This window comes from Nyctibius grandis, chromosome 2 (assembly GCF_013368605.1).
Source record: "Nyctibius grandis isolate bNycGra1 chromosome 2, bNycGra1.pri, whole genome shotgun sequence".
NCBI classification, from domain to species: Eukaryota; Metazoa; Chordata; class Aves; order Nyctibiiformes; family Nyctibiidae; genus Nyctibius; species Nyctibius grandis.
The window spans coordinates 30,821,487-30,834,394 of NC_090659.1; the positions used below are offsets into that span (position 1 = coordinate 30,821,487).

At 33.7% G+C, this 12,908-nt stretch overlaps 1 protein-coding gene across 1 annotated transcript in view; it reads left to right on the forward strand.

Annotated features, from left to right (window-relative positions):
- Positions 1-12,908, forward strand: part of DMD (dystrophin) — a 1,374,504-nt gene that overhangs the window by 655,444 nt on the left and 706,152 nt on the right. Inside the window, 1 exon segment of the mRNA XM_068422827.1 lies at positions 8,594-8,766. Within this exon segment, the coding sequence (XP_068278928.1) occupies positions 8,594-8,766 (173 nt within the window).

A 12,908-nucleotide genomic window follows, 5' to 3' on the forward strand; every position in this document is an offset into this window, starting at 1 on the left:
TAAGTATTGCCATAGGTTTAATTTAACTGAACTATTAAATTGTTATGAGATGCATTTGTGGGCACAGTTCCATCTTCCTCCCAAATAAATCTCTTAGAAGCAGCAAATGGATCTTACACATTTGTGGGCTTTTGGAAGGGTATAGTTTTGATCTGAACCTGCTTAATGAATATTTATTTCCAAGGAAAAGCATTCATCATTGTCATTATCCTGCAGTAAAAATAGAAAAGTAGTGCATAAATTGTTCAGCAGCTGGTGGGAAAGGTTTGAAATTAAATTGTGGTTGATTTTTATCCCTGACAGATTTGGATGAATCAAATTACAGAACTGTCATGAATAACTCTGTGTTTTAAAACTGAATTTGTGATTTTTTTTTTCACTCCCATTCAGAAAGAATCCATTTTAATTAATCCTTAAAATGAAAAAGAAGTTTATTTACAAGACTCTTTCAGTGGTAACTGCTTTGAACATTTTTCTCCAAAGTGTGTGTGTGTATATATATGTATAGTAAAATTTAAACCTGATTGCTCATTATCCAATAGGATAAATATGAAATACAAATTAAAAATTGCTTTTATTAACTGTTGTAGATAATTCTAGCACTGAATTTTGATATCAAAGGAATGTAAAATATGATTTTTTTTAAAAAAAAAATCTGATCACTTCAAACATTTAGTAAATTATAATGGTTTTATGGGCACATTTAGTAAATCTGCTGAAACCAGCTCATAGGAATGTTGTTCTCTTCATTTCAAGTTTTAGGGAGTGGAAAAATCAGATAGGGAAACCAGGTCTGTCTCTTTATCTCATAAAGTCAGCAATTGCAATGTTTCCATTATCTTATTACAAGCTGTTCTAAGTATTAGGACATACAGTACCTCTGTTTTTGTTCATCACTGTACTTACAGTATTTAACAAACAATTTAAATATTACAGTACTGTCAAAGATGAAATTCCAGTTGATTGTGTGGAAAATCACAGTTCATAGATTGAAGGGTTAGGAAATTGAGCTTAATGATATACTCTCAAAATAGGACAAATTTTGTTATGAGCACAAACTTTATGATACATCTGTCTGCTATTGACGATGTTCATATTGATGGAGTTCGTAAACTTTGAGTTGCTCATATAGAATTGGTTGTAATTACAATGCATTTCATTATGTGATCACGTGTAGGGATAAAATGCCTTCAGAATTTAGCTAGTTATCCTTACTTGTAATATATGTTCCAAATGCTTCCTGAAAGTTAAATGAATGTACAAATTTGCATACATTCAACTTAATCTGGTTTTAGAAAATCAAATTATATTGCTCATACTAAGCCAAACTTTTCCCGTGTAGTGATTATCTCATGCAAACTACTTGTCTTGTTCAAGCTCCAGATTATTTAATGGGAGATTAACACACTGAAATAAATACCTTTATTAACTTAAGAATTAAAACTAAGGTGTATTTCTGTTTGCTAACACATAGCAAAAATAACTGTGCTGAAATGAAACATTCTACCTGGAATTTAGGAAGTCTAATTTGCATTTATAGCCATGTGTGAGAAAGTGGTTAGTAGAATTTCACATTAAGAATTGCTGTCATAGTCATGACATAGTGTGCTTGGTCATTACTTAGTTATATTATCTGTGAATTCAAAACTTATTTTCTGAGGCTACTTCCTTTATGTAATTAGTGATGCAAACCTGTAGGAGTGCTCATAAATATCTGTCATTTTTTTCTTTCTCTTACTTTAATCATCTTAGTTTTATCAGGAACATTGTATTGTACAATATAATTATACATTTAGCTATAATATTTTTCAATGATGTAATAGTTTTAATATGGAAAGCCATCTGTCTCTTTGAGAAAGAGATTTCTTATATACGCAGCTTCTTGTATAATCGCTCTATTATTATTAGTTCTTTTTCTAGTTCATCTTCTCATGTATTTCCAATAGGCTCTTTATTTAGTTAATTAAAAATTGGATTGTTTGCTGTTGCTTTTTAAAATGTAGGTATTTTCATGCTCTGGATATTTTTTTTTTCTCTTTTCTTTCCCTTTATTTGGTAATTCTTTTATCTACTGACACATAGAGTACGTTTTTTGCACAGTTTTCTGCTGTGTCTTATTTCAGGATACAGAGAACTTACTGTAAACATTACACATCTGTGATTCTGGCAGCCAGAATCCCCTTTCAAAATGGTTTATTAAACCAATAACTCCCATACTAGATATTGTAACTCATAGTTCTATACAGATTTTAAAATTATAAGTAATTGGGGGTATTTTTCCAGCCATTCATGATCAGTAACAACAGTGCTGTTGCTGGTTTTCGTGTTAGTACGAAAAGCTTGAAATACTGTAACAAATTTGCTATTGATATAATTCAAAAGCATCATTCTAGATATGTTTGGATTGCCAAAAGTATATTTTGAAATTTGCACATTGGAATCCATATTTGGCATGTATTGATTCTTATCAAGAAACACCCCCTAACGTGGTATTCAGAGTGGTTTTCTGCTGCAGCTCAGTAAAACTCAATTAAACATAACTTAGAAGTGAGTGTAATCAAATGCACTCTCCAACTAGATCTGTCAGTAGCGCAGTGCTTGGTGGCTGATTTGTACACAAATAGCCAAAGAACTGAATTTTTACAGAAAGTTGTGTTTCCCTGGCAGATAAAGACAAATTCCAGGTAGTGAAAATGAATTGGTGTTCGAGTCTCTAGTACTCAGATTTCTTTTTTCAAGAGCAGTGATATCGATCATTCCCCAAAGGCTACTGTCACTTCAGCTGCTAATGATTTTCTATTATCATTTTTTCTTAAAAATTAAAGATTTGTGCGCTTCTGTTAACCATGTTACAAAATCTCCCAAGGCATTGTTGGTAACTGCTTGAAAAGCTATTCTCTTCAACATGAAAGACAGAGATATGTGTGTGAGATACGTGGATTTGTGCATACACATATATACATGACCTCTGTTTTTTTTTTTTTCTTGGACACTCTTATGCCATCCAGTTGTGGATTTCATTTAGAGAAGGCTAGCTGTATTACCTTTCTTTGTCTGTAGCAGCTGTGCTCTAAACAAAAGCAAAAATCTGACATATACATGGGCAATTATATGCCTGTCTGTCGGCCATGAGTTCTAAACGTTTAGGGATATGCCACTTATCAATTCTAAAGTGCATAGATATATTTAATTTATTTTTAATGTTTAGAAAATTAATTTATGTGGTTAAAAAAGCCATATGATTTCAATGTATGTACATTTACCCCTGTTCTTTAAAGAAGCAAAATTTTAGTCATAGATGAGGTTTTGTGAAGATGCTGTCTTTTATATTCAAAGGATATAATGTTGGAAGATTTCAAGGCATTTAATGTTTTTATCCCCTGATATTTCTTATATTCAGATTAATAACATTGAATAACTTAATCACCCACGGCCTGAGTGTATAAAACCAAGGATTAGACAGACCTGAGTAAGGAACACTGAGTGTGAGATGTTATGCTGGCAAAGTCAAATGAGTTTTATTGAGTAATGACATAGACCCATCCAGCTTTCACTTTAGATGATAGATTGCTGACAAGGGAGGAAACATGTTCTTTATTGTGAATCAGCCCAGAGATAAGAAGTCTACCATTCTCATTTTATTTATAAGTATTTCCTTTAGTGTGCTGAATGTAAGTCACATTTCTCAGGATCTATGGGTTCAAATCACTATTCATAAGGGGCTTTATGGAATGTTCTTTTTCCTTTTTTTTTTTTGGCAAAGAATAACATATTACAGTATTTGCAGCCCTAGAGCTTTAGGAACCCAGAGTACTTTTTTCTTTCTTTTTGTGTGGAGGGTTTTGTATGCAATTATTTCAAAGCATTGCTGTCACATTTTTACAAGGACTTTGATTCCTATATTTTACAAAATAGTAAATATAGTGTAATAACCTTATTTGGTTACAAAATGACAACAACATTTTGTCACTTAGGGGGCATTCAGATTTTGTCTTAAGTGCTTGTTTTTCTTAAAATACTTCTCAAGTAATTTGGAGGAGAAAATTATTTGGATAATTATCAGTATCTCCCTGTCACTTCGTATTAGTACTACCAATAATATATCGGTACACCCTGTTATACCCATGGTCCTAAAATACTGATTTTAAATCAAGTTCATTGCAATAGAATTGTAGAACATATTATCTAGATATGAGATGGTTTGGGTGATGTGTTTAAAAAAAAATCCATCAGTAGAATCAGAAGAATTTATAAATGCTGTATAAAGAGGAATTGGTAAGTATTTTATATAGATACTTTAAAAGTTTGTTTAAGAAAAATGAGGAGTTGCAGAGTTAGAAGTCAAGTTGACATACACAGAAGACACTTATTAGAATACAGAACTTAAAGAAATGGAGGAGAGAGAGAAGGCCTTCCTACTCACAGTCTGGGAAGACCTTCAGTTTAGTTCGAAGTGTCCATGAAGACTGTTGGATATATGACCGCTTTCTAAGATTAAAAGCTTGTGCTTATTAGCTCCACACATCTCTGCAGCCTTCCAGTACCTGAAGGGGGCATACAGGAAAGTGGGAGAGGGACTTTTTACAAGGGCATGTAGTGATAGGACGAGGGGGAATGGTTTTAATCTGAAAGAGGGTAGATTTAGATTAGATGTTAGGAAGAAATTCTTTCCTGTGAGGGTGGTGAGACACTGGAACAAGTTGCCCAGAGAAGTTGTGGATGCTCCCTCCCTGGAAGTGTTCTATGAGCTTGCTTTTAAGATAGTAGATCATAAGTGTCTTTTAAAAATGTATTATTTGAAATTTTGTTGCCTTTAAAATATTGCAAGGAAAAGCAACAAACTATTACAAAAAGGATCTTTTTTCCTAGCTGTAAAAGACACTGTCACAAGAATGTTCTCTGGACTTCAGCTTATATTGTTGAGATTATTCAAATGAGCGCAAGTTTGCAGGAGTGCACCTCTATTTCATCCTTTTTGAAATGTGTTGGCATGTAAATGAGATGCTTGCCCTTCAAATTAGGTGAGCAGAAGGGCACTGAACAAGGAAAGTTATCCTTTTTTAACTAGTTGTAGTTAAAATAGATGAAAACATATTTTATCATACTTTTTTTTTTTTCCAAAATTGAATTGTCTAGCTGTGTTTCTCTCTCTGGCAGAAACTAGTAAAAGACAATTCTACTTTTCATTGGTATTACCAAACACAAGATATATATCAGACATGATTTTTAATGGAGGTGCAGGGAAGGCAAAACAATGTGATGGAATATTGTGCTTATCAATGCTTAGTACAGCAGTAACTCCATTGGATAACGTGTGTGTAGACTGGAATTCTGTTGCACCTAAATAACTACAGCATTCTTGCTCCTAGCCACATGTGGAGAAATAAAATACAAATGTTCAGTGCTGACTTCCCATGTCTGACTCCACATGAGAGAGGCTGCAGGTCTCTTTGGATAGATTCATTTGCCATGACAAGAATGGCAACAGATTGAGGAAGAGTCCACTCATGTTTATGGTCTTTTTTCTTCCATTTCTGGTACATTATAACCTCCAAAATATCTCCTGTATTACTTCAAATTTGATGCCTGCTCTTCACAAATGAAGGAAAGGCAAATCTGATTCTTTTTATGCACGGTGAAATAGAACCATCAGATTCTAGCTACAAGGTTTAACTAGACTGTGACAGTGTTAGAGGGCAATTTCAATTTTCTTTGGCTTTCTACCACTCGTTATTTTTCTGCTTACTGCAAACTAACACAACATTTTTTGATACTTGCCTCCTTTCAAAAGTGCTTGAAAAAGCTGTGAAAGAGCTTCTCACATACAAACTAGCAATTTGTTCTTCTCATAACTCTGCCAAATCAGCATTCTGCCTTATCTCTGGAACAAAGTTGCTGCAGAGTTGTGTGCAACAACTGAAGAATGTTTTTGTGTTAAACAAGACTAAGAGTCTTTGATCAGTTGGTCTGATAAGTTCTCAGCTACAAGTTCTCAGTATTCATTCTGGGGCTCATGTATTTCAGCAGAAATAAGGGATGGAAACACAGTAGAAGAGTTACAGGTAGTGGTACTGGAAATTCAGGGAGTTTGAAGAAATCATTGGAGAAAGGTTGCCCACAGAAGTTGTGGATGCCCCATCATTGGAAGTGTTCAAGGTCAGGTTGGACAGGACTTTGAGCAATCTGATCTAGTGAAAGATGTCTCTGCCCATAGCAGGGGTTGGACTAGGTGGTCATTGAAGTTCCCTTTCAACCCAAACCATTCTATGATTTTATGGTAAAAGCTGAATATGACTGTAGATTTTTATCTGGAAAATATTCCTTTGTACAGCGGTTTCAGTGAGACATTTGCATGCCTGTATTAAGAACTCATTAAAAAGCAGGACTGGTAAGAAATGGCTAAATATTACGACACTGAATGGAGTAGGTAGACATTTATTTTTAAACTGCTATTTGAATATAACTATCTCAAGGATTATGAGGCTTTTAGTGGCTCAGTGGTATATCAGATCCTTTGTCTAGTTTGGTACAGATTTTTGTGAGCTTTGTTTGCATCATCCAAATCATTGTTTCAAATGCACAAATTATCATAGTTGTTAAACTTTCATTAGAGAAAAGGAGGAAATCTTAACTTTAAAAGCTTTAGGGAAAGAAAGACTAACCTTAGATAAAAACAAATTGATGCAGTCATCAATCTAGAACATTTTAATTCTTTCATGGCTGACTGCATTTTATTCAGGCAGCAAGAGTTATAATGCAAAGTTCACCATTGTAAGGAACCATGGCCATAGCTTTTCAAAAGAATGGACTTCACTTCACTGAAGAATGTTTTTTTTGTTTGGCTGAAGGAAATCAGCAATTGTGACAGGTTCATGCTTTATGTTGATGTCTTGACTAGTCTGGAAGAGAGAGCATTTTCCTTCCAAACACAATACCACAGAGAGAAAAATAAAATCCCCAGAACAGCACAAGTATCATGTCCCTTGTCACACTGAGGCTGGAAGAGGACACCTACAAGAAATGGAAATGCAAATAATTAAGTGCATTTCAGAACCATTCATTTTGCTTGAGTTTTCTCTCTGGTAATGCTACATATGATATATTTTACCAGGACTGTAAAGAAATGATACCTGTATAAAACAGTTGCATGAAAGGCATGTTTTTCCTTCAAAACCTGCATTTATTTCTCTCTTTTTGATACTTATAATGTGGGGCTGTAAGGTAAGCTTATGTAACTCACGGGTTTTGGTTTATTCAAAAAAATAGTTGTGTCATATTTCTGGTAAAGAACAAGGAAATCAGAGATATACCAAATTATGCCTATTTGCATAGTGGACTGAAATGTGATAGGAAGTGCTCTGCTTGAGGATTTCATTACATAAGTCTTGATTCACAAGGAGGAAGTCTATGCTAATTACTTTTTGTTAAATTTAATGCATTTATCCTTAAGTCAGCACACAGTTTATGACAATATCTTTCCTCAGCATTGGGTTTTCTAACAAATTCAGTCATTCAAATGATTCTCAAAGATTTTGTAGAAGGAGAGAGATTGAACATCACCTAGTTCACAGAACAGAAATAAGTAGCATATTTATGTATTGCTTTATAGAGCAAAAATAAAACCTGTATAAGTCAGTCATGGAATTGAATGGATTGATAAATGGGTAATTAATGGTCATTGACAACGTATGGAGTTTTAAATGCTTTCACACATAGGATGAGAGGAAATGGCCTCAAGTTGTGCCAGGGGAGTTTAGATTGGATATCAGGAAAAATTTCTTCACAGAAAGGGTTATTAAACATTGGAACAGGCTGCCCAGGGAAGTGGTTGTGTCACCATCCCTGGAGGTATTTAAAAGATGTGTAGATGTACTTAGGGACATGGTTTAGTGATGGACTTGGCAGTGCTAGTTTAACGGTTGGACTTGATGATCTTAAATGTCCTTTCCAACCAAAACAATTCTATGATCTATGATCTACAATGTTAAAGGTCCATAGTAAATTCAGGTTTTCTTCTTTTTGGTCTTCCAACACATGGCATTGTGCAGTTAGGTAGGTGTACTGTGAAGTATTTTGTCTTTCTCTAAAACAAGAAAAAACTCACTACTGGAAGAATGGTAAATATTGAGTCATGAATATCCAGCAAAAGGCAAAACTAGTGATACCCGATAAACTATTTTTTCATGCAGTTACATTGATATCTGTTTAATATCTGCTGAAACAAGTATAAAAGAGAAGCATAAAAGTAAAATAATTAACGAACACTTAAACATGAGTCTGTAAAATGGGACTTTATTCTGCTTTCTTAAGAAATTAGGTTAAAACAGATGTAACTTTAGCATAGAGGAATTAATGAGTGACTGAAGTCAATAGCACTTTGCTTTCCCTCTAGCCATCACCTTTCTCAGATATAGTTTATTAAGTCTTCAAAGAAAGGACAGACATTCAGTCACTATTACCTGGTTATTGTAAAACTGTTATTATTGTCAAAGCTACTGTTAGCATTTCCCCCCTTTTTCTTTTGCTTATGAACATTTTTTTTATTTATAAAAACAATGTTTTGTTTTTCTTTTTTAAAATCTTGATATTACAGAGCATTAAAGATAGCCTGGGGAGACTGCTGGGTCATATAGACATTATCCACAGCAAGAAAACACTGGCTTTGGAAAGTGCTACACCAACAGAAGCAGCAAATATACAAGAAAAGCTGACTCAGCTTAATTTCCAGTGGGAGAAAGTTAACAAGATGTACAGGGACCGACAGGCGTAAGTAACTTTTAAAAATTGTTATTTCTGATGGCATCCATTAGTATTTGGCTGACTGTTGGTGATTGTTTCCTAGTCTTCTTTTTGTGGAAATACCTTTTAAAGTCACAAAGAATACTTTCTTGTAACTAAGCATAGAATGTTTATAAGGAATTGTAATTTATTTTATGAACATTTTTGTAAAATTGAATATATTTTGACCAACTATCGCTTGCATTGGACCAAAATGTGGCATGATATTGCATACATATTCCTGTGTCGTTATAAATGACATACCTTTACCCTGCAATAGTATTAGGCATTTACTCTTTTGTACCTGTACTATTGATTTAAAAATTTGAGTCTGTGATAGGTTCATCAGAGTAAAATACCTTTTAACTGCAGAGGATTGACTGGTTCAAGGAGCAGTTCTCACTTTATGTCTAAGGAGCACAGCTAGAATTGTTAGCAGCTCTTATTCCAGATCTGTATATTAGACACTATACAGCAAGGCTGGACAATCACTAGAGAAGTATATAAAGGCATTAAAATGATAATAAATGAAACTGTGGTCTCCTACAATATCATATGAAACATTATTATTTTTCTACTTATATATTATTTGTGGTGTTTGTAATCCTGGAATTGTATTATGATGCAAATTGTAGCCAATTTTGTAGCCTATTTTGTTAATTCAGGCGTGGCTCATGTCAGTAACGCAACAAAGAGTTGCAATCTAGTATTTATTTATACTCGGTAGTAGATATCCAATGTTTAAAATTTTTGACATTGTACAATAAAATGCCTAGGTTTATACTACTTCTTTTAATTTTTTTAATTAGATGATGTATCAGATGTTACTGGCAGTGATACAGAAATTTCTGTGATTCATGGAATATACTTTTTTTTGTCAGTATGAGTAATTTCAGAGCTAACAAATACGTTTGCCTTAAATAAAAAGTCATAGTTTCAAGCATTTATTGAATTACCACAGAAAAGTCTTTGACAATTCTTCTGAGAATGAGAATGTAAACTATTAATCTGATACTGAAAATCCATATATATATGACTAGTTCCATTCATCGAAATTGTCCATTCATAGGATTTTTACAAATTTGGCTCCTTTAACCTTGACATTAAAAGTTTCATTTTATATGCTACCCCAAAAGACCACAGATCGAAATTTACTAGAATATCCCTTTTTACACTACACATATGTTTAGAAATATTCCTTATCTCAGAAACTGTTCTTAAAACCATTATAATTGTTCTGAAATATTAACTTAAAGTCCAAATAATTATTGCATTGTTTAGTAGGAAGAGATATGAATCTAAACATGTAAGCAGTGACTAGAAGAAAAAAAATACTTCCCGTGGTCTTAAGCTGCACTGATTTTGTCTTACAGTCCAAGCCTTGGTAACTTTGGTGTTTTCTTTGTTTAGAAATATTGATCAACAGCTGACAATTTGCAGATTTGTACAGACATATTATTTCCACTGTCAGCCAATCACTAACTTTGATTTTAGGTTGCTGCAGAAAGAGAGGAAGGGAAAGTTTAAAAAAAAATACAATCACAGAGAATCATAGTAGAAAATGTAATTCAGTAATCTTCATGTCATCTCTGTTTTGTCTCAATATTTAGTATAAGAAACTGAAACAGATTTATAATCTGGTTAGGTTTCCAGATTCTCCCATGTGCAGTACTTCTTTAAAAAACAGTAAGCCTGGCCCTGATGTAGTAAGAAAGTTTCTTCTGTTCGTCATGGTGCCATGTACAAAAATGAAGAATAAACTAGAAGCAGAGACTGGAGCCAAGCTGCTCACAGAGATAATAAAAACTGGAGATATTTGGTGTTGCACTTTCCACAGGATCTGGCTTTGCCTGAGCTCTTATTGGTATAGTAGACCAAGCTCTGAGAAACCTTTGGAATATGCATTTTCTACCATATGCATTTTCTACCACTGGTGCATAGCAAGGAGACCGATTTACTGTTAACTGAAAGCTTGGGCCACCAGCGCTGACACTCAGTTATCCCTTATTTAGATGATAGTGATATTTAGCCAGCAGGAGAAGGTATTCTGAGGTGAAATGAACTAATGTTTGTCAAGTATGTTTGTTTGAGGTCATCACATAAAGGCACTAGAGAAGTGTAAAGTATGATTACTCTCCAGCTGGTCTTTGTCTGGGGGACTCATCCTTTTTTAGTATGATGGACAGCAACTTAAGGTGAGGATAAGCTTGACTGCTGTCTGGAATTGCACACCTTTCTTTTTCCTTTAAATCTTTCGTTTGAGGTGTCAGTCTTACTGTGTCACTGTTTCAGTGGTTTCCTTTGAACTCAGACAATCCCTATGGCTTCTGCAGTTTTGTGAGGTGCATTTGGACTGCACACGAATGCTAGGGAGGAGATGAAGGATGACAATATGGCCTTTAGCATTTTGCTTCTAGCAGTTTGTGTCTATAAGGGGTGAAAGTATCACTGTAAGTCTGCCCTTGAGACATGGATGAAGCTGTGTTTATGAGATATGCTATTGATGATGATGTTTCAGGACATTTTTAAAAATATTATTGGAGCTGTCTTGCTTTCAAGGGAGTGTATCTAAGTGAATGTCAGTATTCCATGTTTGAAGGGTTACAGAAACAAATATACTATACTATGTTCATTTTTGAATCTTGGTTTTAGGAAAACAAAATGTTGTAATAACATGGAAATTATTATTTAAATAAATGCAACTATCACCGTGATAGATGGAAGAACAAAACAATTTTCCTTACCCTTGTAGTTACTAGCAGAGAGCTTTCTAATAGAAATCAGTAGAAACATTCAAGTTGAACTATTTTGTGTGAAGTAGATTTTCTGGAAGTCCTGATTCATATCTAGATACTTGTAATTAACTTTATAGTGAGTTCCTTTTAATTAGAAATCAAAATATATTTTCAGCTTGTTTTACAGCAGAGCATGTGCCAGTTTGATGGAAATTCATTGTGATAATAAATACTCAAACAGCTTTACAAGTCCAGTTCTTCTACAATATTTGAAAACCTTATTGTTTCACATTGTCACTTTAGCATGTTTCCTATGTTTGAATAAGTATTCATACTATACTTACTGTAAGATAACAGGCAATATTTCAATGAAAAAGTATAAGCAAAAATACTGTGATCATCCTAGTGTACTCTTTCAGTTGTATTAGAAACTAGGATGAATGCAAGTTTTTACTTTTTTCACAAACTCATTGAAACACTACTCTTTGACTGACTTTTTTTAAGTAAAGCGTAGATCTGGCACTTTGATAGGAGCGTTTCTTTTCTGTACAAATTAATTTCAGAACATGGTAGCTGGTTTTGTTTTCAACAGATATATGCGGGTGACACCAATGGAATTCCACCAAGTGGAATTTGTTTCTTTGGTTTTACTTTTCTGAGTGCACAGCAAACTTCATCAAACAGCAGCAGTGGCATGATTTGTCTTTTGTGAGCTAAAGAGTAAACTATGGTTTCATTTATAACTTCAGCCTTTGCTCTAATGTACTAAATTTCTGTTATCTTTTCCAACAGTCCCATTAAGATAATACAATTTGGATTTTATAAGGTAGAGTTACCTTACAGTGCCAGTAAGAATAACCATTCAGATGCCATAGTTTTTCCCGTCCTTGTACCTTGTACCTTGCACCAGAATTTAACAACAGTCTCCCTTCTTTGCAGTAGCCTTAGATATGTTTTTTTTATATTAATCATGACTATTTAGGAAGTGAGACTAACACCAGGTCCCTCTATATCTTCAATGAGAACACATAATATTTGGAAAACAATTAAATATTATTCAATAACTAATAGAAAACAGATTTTGAAATTATTGTCTTATATAACTATTTATTTTATCAACTTACCACTTGTGGAAGACCTTGTTTCTCTTGTCAGAATATTGTCTTCCCAGGATATTTAAGACTCAGTCTTGTTTCTGTGAATATGTACTCCCTAGAAGTATTCCTTTCTAACAAACAGTGCCAGAAGTCATTGAATCAATAAAGTGCAAAAAACTTTTCCAGAATAGACCAACAATACTTTAAATTTAAATATTTCTATAGCAATTGCAAATCACTCATAGAAAATGTCAAAAAAAAAAAAAAAAAGAAAATTCAGCACAAGGCAGAAAAAATA